At 30.9% G+C, this 26,467-nt stretch overlaps 1 protein-coding gene across 2 annotated transcripts in view; it reads left to right on the top strand.

Moving 5' to 3' along the window:
• The window catches only part of LOC118186174 (DDB1- and CUL4-associated factor 11), a 137,344-nt gene that overhangs the window by 62,267 nt on the left and 48,610 nt on the right, over positions 1-26,467 (top strand). For both annotated transcript variants that reach the window (XM_035356233.2, XM_035356235.2), the window contains 3 exons: positions 3,281-3,373; positions 8,380-8,472; positions 17,847-17,936. In XM_035356233.2, coding sequence (XP_035212124.1) covers positions 3,281-3,373; positions 8,380-8,472; positions 17,847-17,936 — 276 coding nt within the window. The remainder of the gene's footprint in view (positions 1-3,280; positions 3,374-8,379; positions 8,473-17,846; positions 17,937-26,467) is intronic.

The raw sequence follows: 26,467 nt of genomic DNA, 5'->3' as shown, positions 1-26,467 counted from the left end.
AATTATTAATATGTTTAATTTTTATGGGGTCTGACTGCACTGATCACCTAGGGTGGCAAAAATTTTGAAGCTGAATCCGAGACACTTTAAGCTTTAAGCATGGGTTCCCTTCCATAAATGTAAGTATTGGTGTTAGGTATGGGATATAAACCATCAGGCATTGTGATGAAAACCATCTTTATTCCTTAAAAAAACTTCTGTGAATGTTTCGTAATGAGAGCAAATTTTGCATATGTTAATTCATTTGCATTTGCCATGGCATGAGACTTAGGTTGAAAATGATAAGAGCATTGTTTCAATATGGCAAAAGGTATGCTTACATGCTTTTTGTCAGCTGAAAAGTCATTAATAATGGAATCAAAGAAAAGTGCTCATTTTGTGTTAACACAGTTCATTTAAAAAAGAGATAAACTTAAATTTTTTATATAAACTTCAACAAGTTATTTTAGCGTTTTTTGGTTAAGCCTTAAAAATATTTTTCCAAACAATTGCTTCTTTTTGGATACTTTGCTTATATATGGCGTATTTAAAAGTTATGTAAATGATCTGTGATTATAATTAGTGGAAACATCCAAAAGAACAAAACATGAACAGTGTGCTCTAGGTTTTCTTTTCTAGAGGTTGAATAGTATGAAATTGTCTAGATTTCCCTCATATGTAATGTAAATATAGTCCAATTCCCCATAGAAAGGCATCCTTATATATGTAGCTTTAATTCATTTTGCCATCATTAAATAACTCAGTGCATTTGTTGGCTTTACTGCTGGTATTTGCAGATAGTGATCTGACTGTGAAGCATAAACCTTCTCATGTTTTGGATTATATTAATCAATAAATTTAAGTATTCAAAATTATTGTGCAATAAATTGTATCAGTCTGTAAGTGTTGATGCATTATGCATTATTAAAATTTTTATTCATAAGAACAATATGCATCATACCATGAAATTAATGTATATTTCATAGTATGGGTTTCATAATCAGTATGATAGTATACTCAACAAAAAAGGCATGCATTAATGTTACTTGGATACTTGTATATTATCCCATTGTCTGAAAAAGTTGATTACTGTGAAGCCATGAAATTTACCGTCAAAATTGAGGCAATTGTTACTGCAAAATTCTGGCCTGCATTTTTATCTGTGCCTCCTACAATATAACATTCATCACTCTCTCTGCACAATCCACCCAATAGCTATTCCTATAGCAATATTCAGTCTACTTTATTTTCATGATTCATAAAAAGGCTTTTGTCAGTTTCTACTCTTTTGTTGTTAACTACAGTTTTACTAGAAAATCAGTTTAGAATGCTATGATTACAGACTTTGACAGGTGATTGTTCCAGTCTATTATTGTTATAGGCCATATCCAACTGTTTTTTCTCATTCAGCAGATGTTTATTCTCACAACCAGCTGTAAATGAACGGTAGTGCAATCATAAATGTAATTTTATAGGCCTCAAAATTATAGCAGTAATAGTAAGTCGATGGAATAATATTTTACGTTGTTTTCTTCCTTCATGTTCCTTATCATGACATCTGCACTTTCAATTATCCATTAATTGGTGCGAAATCATGTTGCTTAGTGACAGTTTCACCGTCGATGGAATAATATTGTTATGTCATTTTCTTCCTTCATGTTCCTTATCATGACATCTGCACTTTCAATTATCCATTAATTGGTGCGAAACCATGTTGCTTAGTGACAGTTTCACCGTCGATGGAATAATATTGTTACGTTATTTTCTTCCTTCACGTTCATAAGGGGTTCATAGATTTAGAGTGAATAACGACGACACTTGATGAAGTATTGAAATACACTTTATTTACCAATATTAATCAGGTAGCTCCAAAAATCACTTTTACAGTCTTTGAACTGTTATAAACATGCTGACACGTTCAACGACACAGCCTTCACACTGTCAGGCAATAACGGTGGAGACAGCTTCACTGCAAAGCATCTGAGTACAGTTCCCGTCGATGCACTCGACGACCAACTCGGCGCTAGACTTCGAGACACTCGCTCAATGACTATCAGCTCGCTAGACAAGGCACACACACTAACTGACTGTGGACCAGCAGGGTTTATATAGCTTTCGGCTTGTGTTCGAGAAATTCTGGGCTAAACCGGTAAGAATTCGTTCCAGAAGGTTCTCCATCCGTCCACAGTGTATCACCAATTTTGTCGCCAAATGAGTGATTTCTTGCCAGATGTGGCTACCATGCCTTCCCTTGCCATTTTATGGCAACCCTAAAACTGCTTTGTGGGGAAGCCATCTTACCGCGTTTGTACATTTCATAACAATATGTTAAGTACAGCTATTTATAATGAGTGAAACCTGTGGAAGCGAGAAAATCGTGTTTCATATAATAATTATAGCTTGTGTTATGAAGTAGATTATGGAGGTTTTATTAGCTTCTTCAGCCCTCAAATGGCTCAGAAGTACATTTATGGTAGGGTTTCTCCTATGGAATGGGAAGAATCCCTTCCTACGGGTGGCTTTTCACTGGATTCTTTAAGTATGATTATTGTTTATTATTTCCAATTTGTGACGATTGTTATTTTTGGAGTAGGTTTATTATTATTAGCCCAAAAGGACTATTAATTTCATTTTGGCACTTGGCATCGATTCACTTTCTACATTGATTCATTTTTCAAACTGTTCCCACCAAACATTACAGCCCTGCATTATATTTAAAGAAATTAAATAATGAAGAATCTACATAAATGTATGCATGTTTTTCGCATTGTGATAAAACAGCAGGACCTTGAGCAATCAAATTTTGAATAATGTAATCCTCCAGCGAATATGGGCATCTGCAAGCCCTAATTTCGAATTTGTTTTGTTATCTAGTTCATATTTTGTCAGACATGAACGAATTTTTGATTAAAAAACTCAACAATTTGAATGCAAGGAATGGCAACACTGTATGGGGGGGAACATTTTTATCTCCAGCATGCGAGACCGTGTATCAGAAATTCTAAAGATATGCTCATTTAAAATTATTTTGCGATATTGCTGTTGAACTGATTTTTATGGTTTAAGTGCGAAGAACATGATATTTAATAAATAAAGGTAACACATAAAATGTTAAAAAAAACACCCCTTTGGGCGTAATGTAAAATCTGAAAGCTGGCAGATTTTTGTTTGTTTATTATTATTATTTATTTTCAGTTATTGATTGAGTCTAAATTTTTAAAGATGGATTCCTAAAGTAATTATTTATTTTGTTGAAAATATTTTACTTTCAAAAAAGAGAGTTAAATCTTCTACTTTTCAGATTCGTTCACATGAAGACGATGTAAATACTGTTGCTTTTGCTGACAACACTTCTCAAATTCTGTTTAGTGGTGGAGATGATGGTATATGTAAGGTATATCTTTAATGAAATCTGTTAAGTTATAGCCTTATATTTATGCTTTTAGTTCTTTATATACAGTTATTTTATTTATCTTATATATATATATATACAGTCAAAAGTCGTTAATTCGGACACCCATAATCTGGAATGATCTATAATCCGGACCTCAAAGCTACAAACTTTCTGTGCATGCGTCGTAGGTGTAGCGCAAGACCTTTACGGCTGCGAATATGTGTGTGCGTGTGCGCAAAATACGTTTACGAATGCGCGTTTAACGTATAAGGGACGGTATAAGATAAGCTAAAATTATGTAATTCAGTTAATTTTGCAGATTGCGTTGTTCCTTACTCTTCAAATTGGATTCGGCTTATTATTTTTTGCAGACTGTTAGAGCAATTTTATAAAAGTAAGCTTGAACTTTCAATTATGTCAAATAGAATTTCTGATATATATTTACTAATATGTAAAGGATCTACAAAGCGAAAGTATGTTTCGAAGTCCATTAACTGCAAAAAATGGATAAAGGCATATCCTTTGTTTATCTAAACTTTAACGTTTGTTTATCTAAACTTTGTGTATCTTTAACGCAGCGGTGCACAATGAATTGGAAGTTGATCTGTCAGCACAATCCTTATCTTCAGGGCAGATGTTTTTATTTTATTTGGCTTATAATTCCTTACTAAATGTAGTATTTCATCTCGATGTACTCCGTCTTTGATATGATTTAAATCAAATTCCTCGTCATTATAATTCACATCCGATAGCGAAGAAAGTGACAGAGGTTATTGAAAACGAAAAAATTTCGATTGACAAATTAGTCGGTATTCTCGACACAGCAATTATAGGACCTTGAACAGCGGAACTTTGTAACTGAACAAGAAATTTTGTCTGTTTATAGAATTATAATGTATTATCACATAAAAAAGAAGCAACTTAAACAACTTACATTGAAAGAAATGTTTAATAAAGTAAACAAATAAATATTAAGCTTTTTTTTTTTTTGTAAATTTTGATACCCTTTAGATCATAATTGTTCTTTATTTCATAAATTACGGTTTCATATTTTTAATTTTATAATTTCTGCATGCCATCTAAGATTTAAACTGATGATCTATAATCCAGAAAAATCGATAATCCGGAATCGGCGAAGTCCCGACGAGTCCGGATTAACGACTTTTGACTGTAGTACAAAATCTGAAATCTGTATGCCCAGTATCCGGAATGATCTAATATCCAGATCCCCGAACCACCAGCCAAAAAAATAGATAAATGAATAAAATAGTGAAAAATAATCCCTCCGTGCTAAATATAGGATTGTACGATATCTTAACGAGGAACAAGTGTATCATAAATGCAGTTTTTCTCCGGGCTGACTGAGATTCATGCATGTTATTTTCGAACACATACTGTCTTGTGTGTCGTACCATTGCCGATAATAATGCATTGATTGAAGTTGTATTGATGTTTATCATGATGGCCTTTTCAGCCCTTAATTGGTTGTGGGAAGGAGGAGCAGGTCTGGCTGTACACATTTTGCCACCTGGTTCAATCCATGCACGTTCTAAATTCTACTGTCCGATATCTCTTCTAAATTAAAAAAATTATGTCATTCCTAACTTTTGTTGCCACTAATTTTTGACATGCTATATGACAGAATAAGCTGCACCATCTCTGGTGCCGGCCCTGAGGGTTGATTAATATTTTTCTGACTGACACGTACTGTCTTGTGCGTCGCACCATTGCCGATAATAATGCATTGATTGAAGTTGTATTGATGTTTATCATGATGGCCTTTTCAGCCCTTAATTGGTTGTGGGAGCTCCAGTGTTGGAGCAATAAGCTCCAGTGTTGCCATGCATATATGATCTCACTGAATTTAAACAGATGATCTAAAATCCAGAAATTTCTGGAATCACCAAAGTTCTGACGCTTCTGCATCTCGGTACTGTAAATATAGTATATGTAATAAGAAGTAAGTAAGGTATAAAATGCCAATTGGTGAATTTCCGTAAAAGTAAAAATTATATATTTTAATATAAATCCTTTTAGTATTAACTTGGATGAGAATTGGTCACGTCAAGAATAGAATGGTTTCTTCATGAATTTTAATTAATATAGTTTGATAGTTTACTTTTTTTTTTTTTTTTTTTTTACTTAGTCACAATTTCAGAAAAGCAGCCGGATTAAAAGTAGATAAAGTCACTCATTCGAGAAAGATGTTATCTGGTTTAATCTAGTTTACTTGTCTAAATTTTTTTTTTTTTTTTTTTCCTTACTGTGTACAGTTTTCTTAGTATTTTGGAATAAGTAAGTAGTATTGTTTTTGTATTGTGTTTTTGGATTATGTATTAAGCTTGTTGGTGCTTCTTTTTTATGTTTTTGCGTATGAAGTAATTATTTATGAGATGTGATTTTTAACCTACATTTATTTATTATATATGTGCATGTAAAAGATATCTGAGATCAAAAACTGAAAAATATTTAATTAGCAAATGCTATAGTATTAAATGTCATGCAAAATCAATTAATTAAAAAAGATAAAATGTATATAATTAATATCAATCAAGAGTGGAAAACTAACAAAAAAAGCATGGATTAAGAGTATTAGAAGCAAAAATTTGGAAAACAAAATTAAATCGAAAGATTAATACAATTTTTTCTCCCATTTTTATTGTAGCAGCACTCCCGCTACTGAACTTTTGTCTTTCTAATAGTACAACTCAACTTTTGTAATCACTTAGTACTTTCGATTATGATGTATGTAGTATGCAATCCTTAATGTTTAGCTCAATGTTTATTTTTTAGAGAGCACCACTAAATTGATTGTTTTAATAATTTTTTTTTTCCATTGTGTTTTCGCTCATTCAGATATGAAGGCTGTTAAAACTTGGAGTACTGCACCACCAATTCCTGTTATGAAATGTTATCTCGCAGGAGCGTGGTGGAGATCTGTTAATATAAGTGAATTAATTTGATAATTATGTGTTTTAATTTGATAATAGTGAATATTTTTTGGCCATGCTGACATTTGTAATGGATATTGCTAAACGTCTCTAAAAATAGTTCTTTTAAAAGAGCAGCTCCTGCTTTTGTTTTGTAAAATTAGAAGGAATTTAATGAAGTAAAAATTTAATAGGTTATTAAATCAATTAATGGAATCATTTTCATTTAATTATTTGTAGTGCCCATCAGTGGCCGAGTGGTAAAGTAGCTGAACACTGGTAGTTCAGTCCAAGGTTCGAATCTCACGACAGGCATGGTCATTTTCATGGTTTTCCCCATCTGTAATGTGTATACGAGCCAGTTTCCCTTAGAAAGTCCTCCATGAAGGCAGCTGCTCCTCTTAGGCAGATACCCCAAAGGCTTTGCCATAATCACATTACGTTAACAAACCAAATCAACTTAATCTTAATTATTTGTATTTATCTTTGTATTAAAAAGAAAAAAAGTCTTAATGATACCATCTGATAGCTAATTAACTAACTAAAGTTATGTAGCAGTAATAGTAAATATATGTTACATAGTACATCATTAATGTACTATCTTTTTAACTGTTTTTGTAAATTATGGATATAGGTTCTTTTACTTAGCTTAGGAGCTTAGGAGGTAAAGCATATTTCAATTTCACTATTTCTTACTGTCCTTTGTACAGTTTTGTTTCCCATTTTACTTTTTGTCTTTTTTTAGTTATGTCCATATATTTTATTTTGAAACTTAAGTTTTATAGATTGTAAGTTAACATTAATTTTTACCTTTTAGTTTGGTTTTCAAAATTTCTTTCATTCTGATACTAGGCACCATATTTCCCCCACTTATTTTGCTTTTTCTTTTGACTATTTTATTTCTTAAATCCAATTGAAATTTAATTTGCCTTTAATTTTTACTTTTGAATATTTTTCAATTTCCACATAAGACTTAAACAATTTTGCCTTTTCTGTAATTTTGGTTTCTCTAGTTGTTTTATTCTTAGGAACTTTGCTACTATTGAACTCTACTACAGTTGCTAGCAAAGAGCTACTTTGCTACTCAAAATCACTTAATTTTAAATATTTGTTAAGTTAAAAAAAGTTCCCCTTGTTTCAAAATTTTGACTTATAGTCAGTCCTCTTTTTTATATTAAATGTACATGTTTTCATTTAGGTCATGAATTTTCAAGTAACTATTTTATTACATTCTAATTTAATTGAATTTAAAAACTTGTTTGACTATTTTTTCCCAAATATAATTCAGAAATTCAGCAATTTATCCAGATATAATTCAGAAATGTGGCTGTACTGGTAATTCTTTTGGCTTCTCCTTCACAAAGATCAAAGAATTATCAACTGTTTGTTACTTATTATTATTATTTTTATTTTTGATATTAATTTACTTTTATTTTAGTTTTGTTTCCAAAATTTCTGCTTCAATTATTGTTAATTTTTACCCTTGTTAAAACATTTATAAAATACCAGTGAGAAATAGTGTAAGAGAATTAAGTGAGGTATATCGTTCTACTGCTGAAGCAGTTCATATGGGGGACATCTAAATCAATTATTTCTCAAGTTGATTGTTTAACTTGATGTTTATTTAATTAGGAGAGTGCAAGTTTACAAAAGGAAGAGGAAACATTTTAATAAGACAATTTTCTTTTTTATAGGATTTATATGTATGTCTATATGTAATGTTTTCTTATATTATCTTAAATCAGTAATTTCTATAGTAATAGGTACAGACATAAAAAATTATAAATATAATTTCTAAGGATTAATATTTAGTTACTAAATTTTAAAACTTATAGGTTTTATTTCTTAAATAAAAGCAGATCAAAATTTTTTTAAAAAAAAGTGGAAAATGTTCATAAGAAGCTTTTTAAAATATTTAAAGTTTTATATACTACATAGTAAAATGTAATGGTTTTAGAATCAAATTTGAAGTGAAACAAATATGTTATGTGGATTTGACCCTTCTCCTGTGTAACTGAAAACACTTAACTTTATTGCAATGCAAAAGGACCTAAAATTATACTTCTTTCTTTTTAGGTTTGGGATCGTCGAACTCTGTGTGAAGCACAACCAAAACCTGTAGGGATACTTGTAGGACACGAAGATGGGATTACCTATGTTGATTCTAAAGTATTTCACTATCATTGCATTTTTAATTAATGAAATGTCTAATAAGTGCACGTACAGTAGAATCCCAGTTATCTAAAGTAATATAAATTAATGCTACTTCCAGTAATTGAAAATTTGGATAAAACAGAAAAGTGTAGCTGTTTTTTAAACACAAAAAATTACAAGTGTTATAAAAAGTGCTATTTTCTGAATTAGAATATCATTTTTAAACTTCCTTTCATTACTGTAATCAATTTAATGCTGTGTAAAAAATGTGTAAAAATATTATTTTTTTGCATTTTTACGACATTTTTTTTTTTTTTTTTTTTTTTTTTTTTTTTTTTTTTAAATTTTGCATATATATTGCAGAGTTAACAAGAACTGCAGTTTTTAGCCTAAAAATGTATTTTGTACTGAAAAATGATTGGTGTGTTTTCAAACTGACATTAAAATGATGATTGATAAATTGGTGTCGTGTCCATTGAGATAAAGACCTAAGAAACGGATTTAGCAGTTTCAATTTTTTTAGTATACATTTTTTTTTTATGGTTCAAATATTTTTAATGTTTTTAAATGCCTTTGCAGGGCAGATTTGAATATATAGTAAATTGAAAAAGTAGTTTTTGTGCCATTTTTATTTCTTTATGATGGCATCATCTAATCAGATAATAGTTTCAGTGGTATATCTGTAGGATTAATTTCACAGACCTGAAATTTCTTTTGTGTAGAATTATCTTTGAGTGGGAATTTTGCTGCAATTATAGCATTATTTAACAAATTGCTATCTAATGTAAACATCAAGCTTTGCTACAAGTTGTTTAAAACATTTCCTGCGCTTAAAAATAGTTGGACAAAATTGTTGAAAGATTTAGTTAGACTCATTAGTCAGTATTGATGAATTTTGGTGGATTTGGAAAAAGGCATAAATTTTGGAGGTAATTGGTAATTTTAATAGACAAATAAATTGAAACAGCAACTGAGGATACAAAAATAAGTAAATAAATAAAAATAAAAAAATACCCCCTTCCCCAATTTTATATATATATATATATATACATGTAAAATTTATATACAATTTCAGCAGGTAATATATAATTTCAGCAAATTGGACTGTTTGGTTTCTGACTGTTTGGTTTGACACGTTTGGGTTTCTGTTATATACTTTTCTTCGGGATTTAAGATCAGCCTCTTAGAATACTTTGTAGATTTAATAAATTGTCAAGACTCAAAAGAGTCCTTTAGTCTCTCCTTACGTACAGATGTCATGCAAAAAATTCGTTAAATTGCATTCGATAGCGGTCAAAATGAATATTTTTGCTGAAATATGATACCCGAAATTTTTCGTTATTACAAAACTTCCTTTTTACTTTATACAAGGAAGTAAAAAAGGGAGGTACACAACTAGATTTTATAGCAAATCCCATCTACAAAATTTCAACGTTCTAGGGTTAATTGTTTTTTAGTTGCTTATACTCCTGCAGATATACCCCAAAAAAGACAAATGAGCTAATATGAATGCAAGGATTGCAACTTAGAACTGTGTGTAAATCTCTGCTCTGAAATTTATACACTAAAAATGAATTTTAAGTAATGATGATTTTAGTGTCAAAATTCACTAACAGGGAAGTAAACACTTAAAACAATTCAATATGCAAAATAAAAATATTTTAAAAATAAATAACAAAAACTTAAGTATGTGAAGTACATAAATAAAAACTATCTAAAACATTTATTGCATATATATTATACAGAACATTATTAAACAATACATTTATCTTTCCATGGATTTAGTAGTGAAAAACCCACTGGCCCTAGAGAGGTGCTCGCTAAGGAAAGACTTTTTTGGAGATAAGATTTATATTTCCTTGATACGAAACTCTAAGACTCTTTTAGTTTGGCTTGTCAAGCTCAGTGACGGGATATGCTATTGTTAGTTTGGCTTGTCAAGCTCAGTGACAGGATATGCTATAAATTCTTCGAGAATTAAAAGTCCAAAATGGAAGAATTGAACCATGGATTTTACTGATAGGTGAGAAAATTATTTGAAAATTAACTACTAGGGAATCCATGCAATTTTATAACTGACAAGAGCGGAATGTATTCTTTGATGGTAAGACAAAAGTTTTTAAATGTCTTTATCAGTGAACACTGGAGAAAATCTTCAGTCAGCAACTGATTTCAAATAATTGAGTTCATTAGTAAGCAGAAGTTCTGAGGAGGAAATTTTGAAAGTGTGAAATGCATAAAACAGTACAAAGTCCGAAATCAGGAATCGTCGGGACTTCGGCGATTCCGGATATTAGATCACTAGTTTAAATCTAGTAAAATGGCATGTAGAAATTATAAAATTAAAAATATGAAATCGTGATTTATATTTCGAGATTTCCGACTATCAATCGAAATTTTCTCATTTTCTGTAACTTTTCTGTCCCTTTCTTCACTATCAGTAGCACTATTTTCTGGATCTAGAACCATACTACAGATTTCACCATTCATTAATTGAATGACGATTGAGAAGCATTGTCATCACAATGAAAAACTTCTTTTATATCATCTTCATTTATTACCGCTTCTCCACATTTCTTTATGAAATCCATTAATTGGAAAGTTTCACCTTTGTTTTGTGATATCTGAAAACCGTTAAAATTAACGGCTATCATCATCAAATTTAGCTGTTATTCACTATACTTATTTGGCTATGCATCATGAGCTTGGCGACTAACGACAAGTTGCTCCGTTAAATTTTATCTTGCTTCTATCACACACTGAAGCAATTAAGCTTGAATTGTAATAGTTATTTACTATATTTATGTATATTTCTTGCACATACTATATTTATGTATATTTCTTGCACAAGCTTATCAGAGTTCTGAATAAATAAATTCCCACCATATACGTAAGCCTTATTGAGAGCCGGCACTAGATATCTTACCGCCTGATGCAGTCTCTGTTAGTCCTAAATTCTGCGACTTGATGCGGCTATACAAGCCCTGACGTTGGTTCTGGGTTTATGTAAATAACAAATCAACTATTCTTAATTCAGATAGCCCTAAATGTAATCTTTTCCTCTATGAGTATCATCAACAAAATCTATTTTTAGCATATGGAAAGACATTTTTGGTAAATTTTTCCTCTTCAACATTTTTAGCGCATTTCACTTAAACCTGTAATCATCGCCAAGCATAATGTCAACATAAAAGGATACCACACTCCTTTATTATTCAATTAACATAATTGTTTAGGCATCGCTACATGAGTCATGTATCTGTGTGGAATGTTTCGGTTTGAGATGCATGCCAAGCAGATATGCAGCAATGAAGCCAAATTACTGATCATGTAAATTTATGCTAAAATGATTGTTTCTTCAATAACAAGGTATTTTATTTAGTGGCAAAGTGAAATTAAGAATCGGACTCTCCAGATCTCCAGATGTTTTATTACGCGCTGAAGGAGTGAATCAAATGCGCATGCCTACGAGAAAACGTTGGTGGTTTTGAGGTCCGGATTTTAGATGATTTCATATAATGGACATCCCGATTTCGGACTTTGTAATGTAATAAATAGAAGCCATTTTTTGCTTAGCTGGGTGACGTGTTTAAATATTACATTGTAATAAGTTAAATATTAGGATGCAGGTGAAAATTCTTAGACGTAATAAATATTTGTATTTTTCTTTGCTAATTATAATCTTAACTAATTTTTCAGGACTTGTGCTTGAAATATTTTCTTTAGTTGTACTGAGCATCAAAAGACATTTCGAAAGTATAACTTAGTTTCCAAAGAAATTGTGTTGAATTGCATAAAATATTTTAAGTTATCTGTTTTGCTGCTGTGCCTAAAATTTGTTGATTTTGCAAGCAAGCACTTACTGAATTTTTTTTCCGGGGGGGGGGGAGAAGTAGGATAGAGTTGTAATTTATCACAGGTTTAATTTCTCAATGATGGTATGCCCTCTATTATTAGATGCATATTTATGATCTGTTTTTAATGGAGTCTCTAAAGAACTCGGTATTCTTTTTTCAAATAATTTTATTATTGAGGAAGTCAAGAACCTGTTCTATTTTTCATACCATACCATTGGGTCTTGAATACAGTATAGCCTCCATTATCTCAGCCAGTGGCATTAAGATAGGTTTGAATAATAAGTTTTAATATTTAAAAAAGTGATTATTTTGAGGAAAGCATTTACTTAAGACTAAGGACAGTTTTTAAGCATTAAACATTTATTTCAATATTAAATTGTATTTTTGGCAAAACGAACAGATAATTCTAATACATACTGTAAGGATTTATGTTATTATAACCAATTATTTTTAGTTTTTCTTTCCTTTTCCTCCTAGTTTCAGTTTCCTGCCAAAATGTAAATTTCATAATATCTCTAATCTAAATGTGTCTCAGAAGCAGTATTTAAGCTGCGTTTCAAGAGTTCAAAAGGAGTAGTAATGGACTTAGTTCTGAGTTATGCTGCCTGTTTGAAATTAGCTCTGTAGTCGGTGTTAGACATCTTTTCTGGGTTTGCCGTGTGCAGCTGATTTATCATTTAGTTAAGCTAAGGAGCCAGTCATTAGATATCTTAATTTATTAGCGATTTGTTACATTCCTATTTTCTGTTAAATTTACCTTAGCCGCAGGTGGTGGTGGTTTGTGAGCACCAAGCGCATGCATTTTAATTTATTATTATTCCATCCGTTTTAATTTATTTTAAATAAAAAGGTCATTTAAAAACCTTCTTCTGCAGTATTTATTCTCAAAAGACATAGCGAGTATTTGCTATGTCTTTTACATAGAGTCTACAGTGTATGTTACCAAAGAGAACCCAAAGACTCTATAATACATCTAATTTTCTCACATGATAGGAGCCTTAGCTAAATACATTTGCTGTTTCACTTTTTAAAATAGTTATGATTTAACTTCTCACGATAGAAAACACGATTTTTTTGTACCTAAATGCCATTGTAAGAAATACTATGTTTACAAAATGTATATATATATATTTTTAGGTATAGACTGAGTGAAAAAAATAAAGTATTGGCTTGAGACACTGGAAAAAGCATGCTAACATAAACAAATACAAAAGCAATGATTATGAGAAATTGCAGAAATTCAAGAACTAAGTAATTGAGATTAGAATAGCAAATATAGGATTTCAAGCAATTTAGCATATAATGCTTATACCTTGTTTTCAAATGCTTTTTGTGCTAATTACTGACATTTTATTCAAACAAGTTATAAATAAACAGGCCCAAAAGGTGCGAGGGTAGGTTGAAAAGTGTCCAGCCTAGCAAGGAAAATAATTTTTTTAAAAATCTGTTTAATGCATACTTTATTTTCAACTTATAGTCCCCTTTCAAAGATATACACAGGCTCCAGCGATGCAACAATGCTTGGATTCCTTCTCTGTAAGAGCTTTTCGTCTAAGGCCTCAAAGTAGACATTCATCACTGAGATGACTTTGGTATTGGAACAGAATTTCCTTCTTGCCAAAAATTTTTTTAGGTTAGAGAAGAGGCTGTAATCCAATAGGGCCATATCATGAGAATAGGGTGCATGAGGAAGAATTTCAAACTTCAGTTCATGAAGTCTTGCCATCACAATTACTGCCTTGTGAATGGGAGCATTGTAATGATGAAAAAGGATTTTCTTGGCCAGACCTGGTCTTTTTTCTTTGATTTTGGAATGCAATTTATCCAGAAGATTAGAATAATATTCAGAATTGATGGTCCGGTCTTTTTCTAGACAGGGCCATCAATCCTATAATAAAAATTCCCTTAGCATCCCAAAAAATGTTTGCCTTAACCTTTCCATCAGATTGTGCACTTTTTGCTTTTTTTGGTGTTGGTTCGTTCTTCGTTGTCCACTGTTTTGATTGCTGCTTGGTCTCAGGCATATAGTGATGGATCCATGTCTAATCCACAGTAATGAAACCAAAGCTGTATGTATAGTTAAGCACTGCAATGGAGAAACTTGCACTTCGAAGTGACCGCACTGCTCATAGCAGTTGCGCTCGGGAAACACAATCAGTAAAACTGTGCATGCTCCTTTTCTTTTCAGTCATTAGATTTTCAAGCTGAATTTGTTTCGCTCCTTTTCCCGCAACAACTTTGAATCAGTTTTGGCCAAAATGGAATGCCGATGCTGCCGCTTTAACCCCTTCGAGCCGGGTAGTGAAAACGCGCGCTTATCACTGAGGCCGGCAGTGTCTTAAGCGAGCGTCTCTCCAGGGCCGGGGGCTTTTTTGCTACCAAGCCTAAATCCATGAAATTTCCGAAGTATCAATGCATTGTTTAATAATGCTCTATAGAGTATTTAAACGGCTTATGCTTTATAAATATTTTTATATGTATACTTTAATTACTTTATTTCTTGTTTAAATGCATATTTTACACATTTTATTTTAATTACTCACCATTTTATGAATTTTAACATTATACATCTGAAAACTAAATATATTACTTAAAATTCTCTTTTTGTATGAAAAATTTGAAAACAGGGATCTACACACAGTCCTACGTTACATTCCTTGCACTCGTAATAACTCATTTGCCGTTTTGGAGGATTTTTCCGGGAATGTGAACAAACGAAGCATCGTCGTCTCATTTTCTTATCAGTCTCTTCTGAACAAAGTTTTGGAAAATGTCTTTCAGTTAATCTTTCAGAATCAATATCAGAATATCAGAATTTCAGAATCAATATCTGAAATATTTTGCATCATTTCTGCTATTTCATGCTCTGTTAAACATTTTCGACGCTTCGACATTACAACAGTAAAAACAAAGAATTCACGTCTAACAAGATCTAATTATTTTCTAAAAACTGAACTGCAAACTGAAATACCCAATGCTTTAGAGCAAATAAAACTTCTCTACTTACAGTAAACAACTACCACGTGCGAATAAAGTGCGATTTAAAGAGACGTCATAAATCACGCCATTCGGAAACATTTATTTCCCCGTTTGTTTATATAATCAAAAACACGTATATGTGATCATGCTTTTCTCATTTCAAGTAGAAAGTCTAATTTACATGTATCTGAAACCATATGGACATACAGTGCCATCTTGTGGCAGAAATTATAGTTTTAAAAACGTTCCAAAGTACTGGCACAAATACATGACAGTCGGTAGAGAATGGAACAATCCTCTGGCACGCCTGCGTGTCGGCCGGTAGGTAAGTGCGTTCGTTGCTGGCACGTATACGTGACAGTCAGCGCGAAGGGGTTAAAGGTTGCTTGAGCAAGATTTTGTCAAAATCAGGTGGAATACATGTCTACAGATTTCCTATAGAAGAGCAAGAGCAAAGGTTAGTACTTGATTATTTTACAATTTTGTTATTTGTAAGCAGATTAAAATGTGATTATTTTATATTTAAACGTGATAATAATTTTATCCTGAATGGCAGAGTTTATATGTAACTGTGTGTCCATTAAATCTAATCTTTTACTTACACTGCAGAAAAATACTTCTCTGTGCTTCAAGATTTACCACACTCAGTCTTTATTTTAAATTTTATTTCTTCTTACTGTAAATAGTCTTTATTGTGTTGTTTTATTAATTTTAAACTTTATTGATGGATTTTATCTATTAAAACTTTGGAATAATTTGAATAGCACTTTCAAAAATTATTTTACAAGATATGCAATTTTTTAAGTATATTTTGATGTAAAATAAAGAAAAAAACGTTATTAAATGCTAATTTGAACATATATATAAGAGCTCAAGTAATAGCCTAAAATAATACCAAAAATTACAACGCTAGAAGCAAAACTTTTTTTTTTCGCCCCTGGTTTTTTTTTTTTTTTTTTTTTTATTATTATTTTATTTTTTTAAATAAAATTAGGCTTAGGGATGCAAAACCTCTGTCCTGTACAGTGACTGTCTTCAATTCCCTTCCGTCCTGCATGAGCTTCTTAAACAAAGGTGCGCCATCGCGAAAGGATTAAAGTGTTAAAGGATTCAGTATTTAAAACCATTTTTAAACCCAGTATATTTTTCATTAAAATATTATGATATAAATCAAATTAAAAATTATTGAAATGCTTATTTTTATTGCAAGTCACCTTTGTAAGATTAAATGTTGCTGATAAAATACTTACTGTAAATCATATGAATTTTTCTGCAGTGTATGGTAACCAATAGGTTTAATGGACACACAGTGATATATAAACCTTACCATGCAAGATAAAATTATTCTCACGTTTAAATATGAAATAATCACATTTCTAATCTGCTTAAAAATAACAAAAGCGTAAAATAATCAAGTACTAACCTTTGCTCTTCTATAGAAAATCTGTAGAATTGTATTCCATCTGGTTTTGAAGTTTTTTTATTGAATATTTCAAACAAATCCGCAAAAGTTACAAATTAAATTTTTTGTGAGAGAGAGGGGAAAGAATTTTTTTTTTTTAATGTTAAAGAGATGCGCTGTTCCTTCACATATAAATTAATTTAGTAATTTCATTGATTTCAGCTCACTGAATTAGTGAGAGGAGGGGGCAAGAGTTTTAGTTAATAGTGCAACCGTTGCAAACTGGATTGGCGCTGCAGTCAACCTATTCGGTGGCAGGTTGTAATATGGGAGTGGTGACGCTTCTCTTGAAGCAGCTTTGAATAGAACACTATAAAAAAGTCAGTTGGGTTTAAGTTGTATAGCGCCAAACATTGTTCTGATATCGTCATGTGCTGCAGCTTTTGATCCAAGGTCAGCAAACATCTGGCTGACAACTTTCCCGTACCCAAAATATTGGTTAAAATATGGTGTGCTCGTTCTTTTGATATACCAACAGCCTCAGCAACCTCTACCAATTTCATTCAGTGATTACTCATAATGTTATTTTAAACTTTTATAAAGATTTCATCTGTAGTGGCTGATTTTGGTCTTCCAGAACAGTCTGCAACCAGAGTACTTGTACGACCATGTTTAAAATCTACAACCCATGTCTTAACAATTGTAAAAGTAGGAGCAGATTCTGCAGTGTTGCATCTAGCTCAGTTTTAATATTCGTTGGATATAAGATTTTTACAAAAAATAGTTATTTTATCGCTGCATGTTCTTCAGTTTTATCCATACTTGGTTAAAAATAAAAGAAAAACATTTTTAAACAGCACAGTAAAAAACAACCAAACAGAAATCCTTTGAAATACTCTAGAAGTATTAGACGAAGATGGCTTTTTGAAGTGCCTTTGTCAAAGTAACTCCAGGAGCGCAATCGCTAGATGAGACCAGAAACTTTGCATCCCGCAATCATATTTATGTAATTGAGGTTTCTTTGTAGTTCAGCCCAGTACTTTATTTTTTCAGATGTAGTATTTTTATTGTTCTGTGCTTTATTTTAATACTTAAAAATTAACTTTCATGAAGTTTTTAGATAAGTAATTTCCCTCCTGCAATTATTTTAGGGTGATGGCCGTCATCTCATTACAAATAGTAAAGATCAAACTATAAAACTGTGGGATATGAGAGCTTTTTCACCACCTTCAAGTATTGAAGTAAGTTTTGTTTCTTCTTTCAAGTATTGAAGTAAGTTCTTCTTCATCAAATAATCAAACACCTTCATCATGTGTATTGTACTGACAGCATGTATCTTTTTGATCAATTTCTCAGTTCTTCAAACAGCTGATTCAAAACATTTAAATTTTTTTTAAAAGATATTTTTTAATGTTAATAACTCAGCATAAACTTAGCTAGTAAGTTTTATTTGATTGTTTGCAATTTTACAGTCAAATATAATTACTGGCATCAGATGAGTAATCCTTAAGATTTATTTTTCCAATAATATAAACTTTTGACTACTGATCTACACTTAATGCAATTCATGCACCAGTTCTGGAATATATATATATATATATATATATATATATATATGTGTGTGAGTATATATATATATAAGGTAAAAAGGAAATTCTTCACGCTTTTTCTTAAAAGTCGTTGTGATATTGTGGTTCTGGTGAATAATTTTAACACAATTTAAAATAAAGTGCAATGAAAAGTGTAAATACAAGATAAATGAAATTATCACCAGAATACTTATAAATAATAAGCGAATTTAAAACTCAAATCAAATCGGAAGTAATATGTTGATTAAAATTAAGATAAGCTTTAAGCATTTGAATAGAAATACAATGGTTAAATAAGACGTAAGCAAAAATATAAAAAAGTGGTAAATGGTAAATTAGTAATATGGTAATGGTAATATGCAGTCAAAAGTCTTTAATCTGGACTCGTCGTAACTTCGGCGATTCCGGATTTAGCGTAAGTATATAGATACAAGTTGTTAATAAATACAAGGTTGTTTTTACGATTTTGATTGTCACATTAGCGTGTTTCTCTTCTAGCCTAACAAATCAGTTATTCTTAATTCAAATAGCGCTAAATATAATCGTTTGTCCTATGAGTATCGTTAACGAAATCTATTTTTAGCATAAGGAAAGAAATTTCTGTTAAATCTCCCCTTGTCAACATTTTAGCGCATTAAACTTAAATCTGTAATCGGATAATACTCTGTTATTTGTCGTTGCTGCATGAGTCATCACTCAAGTTGTCATCCGTTGATAAACATGCGGTGATGAAAGCAAAATACAATAAATAATGATTCGCGATTTCGGCATCAAGGATATAAAATATTAGTTGGTGTAAAATTAACAAATGTTTCGGTGTGAGATTATGCCAAGCAGATACGCAGCTATGGAGTCAAATTACTAATCACACAAATTTATGCTAAAATAATTTCTTCAATAATGAGATATTTTATTTAGCGCCAAACTGAGATTAAGAATCGGGATTTCCAACATGTTTTTTTATGATGAGGAAAAAAATCTAATGCGCATATGCGTAAAGCATACCCCTTCCCTCCAAAAAAGCGCTAAAAAATTGGTTGGTGGTGGCTTTGAGGTCCGGATTTTAGATCATTCCGGATATTGGATGTCCGGATCTCGGATTTCTTATTATATATATAGATTTCTTATTATATATATATATATACACATTATATACATATATATGCGATACTTAATTTTACTAATGCCTTGCATGTAATGCCCCTTTTATCTGCAAAACATCTTTCCGTTCTCAACTGCAGAGTTTCTTCTAACAGTATCATGAATTTTGTCAAATTAGAAGAACCATCTACTTCAGGAAAAGATGTAGCTGCTAATTCAACATCAATAAGTGTAGAAAATAATAAAATCAATTCTTTTCTTTTCAAATCTGAAGTTAGAGATGCAGAAATATTGTGGTCTTTTAAGTGCATCAAAAGCCACTATTCTTTTAAATCGTGCGATGATATTGGGCCGTTATTCACTAAAATGTTTCCGGATAGTTCCATTGCAAAATAGTTTTCATGTGGTGAAAAGAAATGTGCTGATATCTGTTATTTTGGTCTTGGCCCTTATTTTAAAACTTTGTTACTAAAGCATTGTAAAAATGCTGAGTTTTTTACATTACTATTTGATGAGACTCTTAATCTGACAAATCAAAAGAAGCAACGAGATATTTATGTGAGGTACTGGCATCACGAAAATAAGGTCAGAACTCAGTACCTTACTTTTGCATTTATAGGGCATGCAACAGGTGAAATTATTTTATCCAAATTTTATGAATGTGTTGAAAAACTAGACTTGTGAAAACTCTTACAAATATCGATGGATGGTCCTGCAGTAAACGGGAAATTTTATGATTTATTGCAACAGGACTTGACAAAGGAATATAACATTCAATGCTTGACATTAGGGACATGTGGTTTACACATTCTTAACAATGCTTTCAAGCATAGGATGTCATCCACTGGCTGGGACATTCCATCATTCTTATCCTCCTTATATTGGATTTTTAAAGATTCTCCTGCAAGACGTGAAGATTTTTTAAGTATATCTGGCTTAAAAAAGCTACCTGTGAAGTTCTGCTTTTACTGATGGTTGCAAAATATCCCAGCAGTTGAAAGAGCCATTGAAATATGGGATGACTTGCTACTGTACATTAAAGAAGTTGAAATGGGGAAGTTTAAAAAAAAAAATTCATCGAAATCCTTCTCAAATATTTTGGAGGCAACTAAAGATGAAACATTTCTTATAAAATTAAATTTTTTTTCTCTCTTTGTCAAAAATATTATTGCCTTTCCTTGAATATTATCAAAGTGATAAACCACTTATTCCCTTTTTTGCTGAAGATATCTTAAAACTTGTAAATGATTGCCTTCAGCACTTTAAAATTTTGAAACTAGAATATTCAAAAATAACTAAAGCAGAAAATCTTTATAAATTTAATTTTAATGATCCAAACTGTTATAATGATAAAAGTAAAGTTTATTTGGGAATAATTGCTGAGCAGTTAATGGATGATAAATGCCGCAAGAAGGACATTTCACAAGCTGAAAGTTTTGCATTGAGACAAGAAAGTCAACAATGTGTCTTAACAATAGTACAACACTTAATGTCTAAATGTCCAATAAATTATTCTCTTATTCGAAATGCATCTTGTATAGACCTGCGATTGATGGTTAAAAGTCCAGAAAAAGCCCAGAACAAAATGAAAATAGTTCTAATGGTATTAATGCAGAATAAACGTGTTTTACAAGATGATTGGGATGAAATTCTGCTGCAGTTTGGAGAGTTTCTAGACAAAGTAGTTAAGACAAATTTACGTGAATTTTCTACTTTTGATCCTCAAAATCTTTCCACAGGCCTCTGTGGAAAGGGGCTTCTCTGTAAATAAATCAATTGAAATTGAAAATTTAAGTGACTCATCATACGTACATTTTTCAACGCACAGTATTTGATTACATAAAATTTTCTGGAGGTGTTCTTAATATCGAAATTAATAAAGAAATGAGATCAGCAGCAGCTTCTGCATGGTCTAAATATATGCAGTATTTAGAAGAACAAAAATCTTTAACTAAATCTGAAAATTCAAAGAGGAAAAGAAATATCATTGAGGAAGAAATTGATTATATGAAGCAGAAGAAAAAATTTCTTCAAAGGGATATTAAAGATTTTAATGAAGAAGTAGATGCTTTAGCAGATGAGGCTGAGACCAGCATGAACATTGATTTGTTTATCAAAGCAAATGAACTTAGAAGAATAGTTAAAGAAAAGGAAATAGGCATAAATAAATTAGATGTTAAAATAGCTGAAAAGATTTCAGATTTAAAAAAAGCACAAATGCTTCATTAATATCTTTTATTGTACAGTTTATTATTCTAGTATCTTTCAAAAAAACAAGGAAATAAATTGTATGTTTACAAATCAGTTATTTTAATCTGCAAAATATTCTTACATTGTGATTATAATAGTAGTTGACTGTGTTTAAATAAATATCAAATAAGTTAAATAATAATCATGTAAATCTCTAAAATAGTGACTGTTATTAGTGTAAAATACACTTATACATATTTTTAAAGAAATTATGTTCCTAATTTAATGTTATCTACTTCATAACTTGTAGGGAGTTCAATTACTACAAGTTATGAATTTTCAAAATTAATTAATTTAATTAATTAATTAATTAAATTAATTTTCAAAATTGTTTTATGATAAGTATTAAAGTGAATTTAATAATAGTGCATAATACACACTTCTGTTAGTTTCTTAAAGTGAAATTACAAGCATGAAGTCGGTTGTATGGATAATCGCTTTATTCTATTCGTTTTTTTGTTTGCTAATAGGTCCTTAATTTTTTCTTTGATGGTCCTTAAAAGTCCTTAATTTTCATGTAAGGAAATGTGTACGAACCCTGTAGGGGGAACAATGTCTTTGGGCATCAGCCAATATGATTAGACTGTCTGTTAGCTGTAACTCGTCCTTAAGTTTCGAAGGGGGTTGGAAACTCGGAACATGGAAAGATTTCATGGAAAGATTTCAAAATGGCGTCAGTCAAGTTGTTTGAAGAAAAAATTGTTTCTAAAAGTGAAAATGGCTAATTCAGCTAAAACTACTCAACATGGCCACAAAAGTAAGAGTAAAAAGGAAAAAACAGTCATTTTGTTAATAAAAAGTCGTAATTCTTCAAGCTAGAAGGCGATCAAGCTACTATGAAAAACAAAAAGGCCCGATTTGTTAATAAAAGTAGTAAAATTGGCCATCAAAGTAATTTAAAACTATTTAAACAATAGTACAGTCAAAAGTCGTTAATTCGGACACCCATAAATTCCTCGTCATTATAATTCGCTTCCGATAGCGAAGAAAGTAACAGAGGTTATTGAATACGAAAAAATTTCGATTGACAAATTAGTCGGTATTCTCGACACAGCAATTATAGGACTTGAACAGCGGAACTTTGTAACTGAACAAGAAATTATGTCTGTTTAAAGAATTAAAGAGAATGTATTATTACATAAAAAACGAAGCAACTTAAACAACTTACATTGAAAGAAATGTTTAATAAAGTAAACAAATAAATATTAAGCTTTTTTTTTTTTTTTTTTTTTGTAAATTTTGATACCCTTTAGATAATAATTGTTCTTTATTTCATAAATTACGGTTTCATATTTTTAATTTTATAATTTCTGCATGCCATATTACGAGATTTAAACTGATGATCTATAATCCGGAAAAATCGATAATCCGGAATCGCCGAAGTCCCGATGAGTCCGGATTAACGACTTTTGACTGTATTAAAAGTATTGTGCCAAAATTTTTTGGAGGAAAGAAAATGTAGTAGCAAGAATTATCTGTGCATTTTTACATTAGATTCTCTGAATCAGCCATCCACTTTATATCGTCCCATTGGGCTTTAAGCATAAAATATCACTATCTAACTCAAAAAATCTAAAAATTGGTAAGGCTAATGGCAGCTTTTTTTTAATGTATTTTTAATTATTTCATGAGGAATTAGATTACTTTTCAAGATAGTTACGAAGTATAGTATTTCTTCTTGTAGGTGTTTTGTAGTATTTCAGATTCTTTTTATTCTGAGTAGCTGTGAATAAATTGTGTTAAGGATGACTCTTTTGGAAATATTTGAATTCCAGTTGGTTAGTTTTAGTGTGGAAAAATTTAATTCTCTTCTTTTGGCATAAACTTTTATAAAATTGTAATCAATAATATGTAAATCAAGGTAGACTACATTATGCTGCTCTGTATTTGTTTTATTTAGTTTTAAGCATGTAGGGTAGATATTAGCAACTTCTATTTTGTTGCAGTTATTAAATGCAATGACATCATCAATATATCTATAGATGTGTTGGTAAAATTTATGTTCTTCTGTACTGAGTGAACGGACAAAGGTCAATTCTTTTATAAAAAGGAATAATTCACAGACAGAACTAGAAAAATTATCTCCCATTGGAATTCCCTGCACTTGTTTAAAGATGCTATTGTTAAATTGAATAAAATTATTGAAAAGTACGCTGGAGAGGAAAAGTTGCCATTTTTCGTTGCTAATAATGGTAGAAATTTGCGGAAATAAATCTGGAAGAGTAAGTAAGCTTGTAAATATTTCTTCAAGTGGTAGAGAAGTATAGAGGTTTTCAAAGTCGTAGCTTTAGATATGGTCTATTGTGAGTGAATTTACAGTTTTCAGAATTAGTTCGTTACTAGAGATCATCCAATTGTAATGCAGATCCTTAAAATCATAGTTATTAATTAGGTCATGTATCATTCGAAGTTTTTGTGCAAAAAGATAATCTATTTCTTTAAGATAACTTTTGGTACTATTAGCTATAAACCTGAATTTTATTGGAGACTTATGAAATTTTGGTAGGGCATAGAGATTTGCAAACCTGTTGTTATATTTCTGGGATGTATTTTAAGTCTTTTATGTAGTGCGTTAAATTTATTGAGAAGAATCTTAGTGCTGGTAGTTATTTTTTGGTAAGTGCATGTGTTATTTAACTCATTATGCAGAAGGTTGAAGTAAAATTGTTTTCAAATAACACTAAAATTGTTGCTGACTTTGTCAATCTTCATGATGATAAAGTTATCTTGCAGTTTTTGAATAAGATCCTCTAGATGCTTTTTATTGTGTAAAGAGTTGAAAAAAGGTGACTTGAAAAGCAAATGTTGAAATTCTTTAATTAGTGCAGCTTTCCATTCAAGAAAAGTTGTAGTAGGTAAATTGGATCTATTACTAGCTAATATGATAAATTTATCAAGATCATTATTGAATTGTTTGAGGCAAAAGTGCTTATTAATACCGAAAGTAGGACGAAATTTAGTGCCAAGTTGCATAAGGGTTCGCAATTCTATATCTTCAATGATGTTAAGATCTCCAGTAATAACATGTTGGTGGAAAGGATTGACATATTTTTTGTAGACAGGCATTAGGCAATTACATTTGCTATTTTCTTGTATAACGTGGTGGTTGATAACAAGTTGATCTAAGGTTTTTTCAAATTTAAAACAGGGCTTAATTTGAAGTTGTTGGTCAGGAAGCAAGTGTTGAAATTTTTTAAATATGCTAGGTATTTTTAGCTGATCGTAGGAAGGGTGCTTGAACTGAATAGTACAAAAAAGTTTTTTTGTGAAAAAAACTACTATTCTTTAGTTTAAAATTGCAGAAGTCAATAATTAGATCCTTGACTATTTGGAAGCATTGAGAAGATTGATTTATTATTTTATCCATAAGGTAGTATTCTTAAAGGTATGAAGAAGTTTTATGGCATTTTTAGCGAATTCTTTATGTTCAAGGTAGGAATTAAGATTTTTAATAATTAATTTCAGATCTTGTGTTGAAAAAAAATTTTGTTTTTGGAATCACCTCTAGATCCTCTGGTAGTAGTATTGCTAAAAAATCTGAATTGTCCATATATAGAGATTTCTGACTGTCTATTGGTGGTATTACTAAGATAAGCATTTAGTCCATAAGGATAAAGTGACTTTTTTTGAAGTATGTAAATTGATTCCTTAAACAGTCTAAGTTTGGTGTTTGGTGTTTGGTACAATATCAAGCACATTAATTTCTATGTTATTAAAATTATGTAAATTATAATGCTCAAAATTGCTGTATGCTGACTATCTTTTGTGCTATTATTGTTTTTATTTTTAAATTTTTTGATATGAGATCTATGGTTATTAATTCTGAGGTTGAGAGGGTTTTTTGTTTGACCTATATACGTGAGGGAACATTCTTTACAGGTAATTTGGTAGATGCAATTGAAGTCTTTCAAAGTGATTGTGTTTTACTAGAAGTAGAAGGAGGAGGAGAAGCATTAGCCTTATAGGTTTTTCAAAGTTGGTTGCTTCATTTAATTATTTCTATGTTATTGATCTGAGCCAGTTGAAAGTAAAGAGGGAGCTAGCCTGCTTTACACTGTTTTTTGGAAGGAAAACTAACCTATCGTAAAAGTGGAACTGTAAACAGTTTCCGGCAACTTATTAGCTAAATTTTAAAACCTAAAAAACTAAAAACATCTAAACTTACTGAAACTTTTTGCGCTTATAGCTGCGAAAAAGAAATAATATTAACAAGCAAGGTAGTTAGTACAATACTGTAAGACCAATTTGGTCTAGATAATTTTTGCACAATATGCTGCAAAATTAAGTATATTAGAAATTGTAGAAAGCTCGCCTAAAAGTTACCAGGAGCTGCGGCTCCAAGGAAAGTTCAACACATTTTTTAAAAAAACTATATTATTGAAGGGTGAGAAATGATGCTACACGAGAAATTAAACACAGTAAAATACTAAGCGTTGGAAACTAGTAATGGCAAAAAATACAGTAAAATACCTATCGATGTGACACTTGAAAAGTTAAAACATATGAAAATCAAACGATGGAACAAGTTAAAACATAAAACAAACATAATCAGATAAAAATATAAAGCGGAAAATGGTAAATTAGCTGAATTCCAAGTGCAATCTGGCTTTTAAATGGAAATTTCTAATTGAACGTCGAATCAAGCTAACTCCATTACGAGTTTCGCCGAAACAGACAGTTGAAACTTTTGCGCTACAAAGTTTTTAATTAAGTAGACAAAGTGTCTGAGAAAATGTATTAGTCTCAATTCTCTGTTCCAATTTCCCGATACGTCCGCACAAAATGACACATTAAGGTGTTAAAATGTGTAAAAACAATTCCGATTACATCAA

The sequence above is a fragment of the Stegodyphus dumicola genome, chromosome 1 (assembly GCF_044657685.1).
Source record: "Stegodyphus dumicola isolate Sdum_Otavi_A_Nest chromosome 1, ASM4465768v1".
Classification (NCBI taxonomy): Eukaryota; Metazoa; Arthropoda; class Arachnida; order Araneae; family Eresidae; genus Stegodyphus; species Stegodyphus dumicola.
This window is presented reverse-complemented; position numbering and strand designations above follow the sequence as displayed.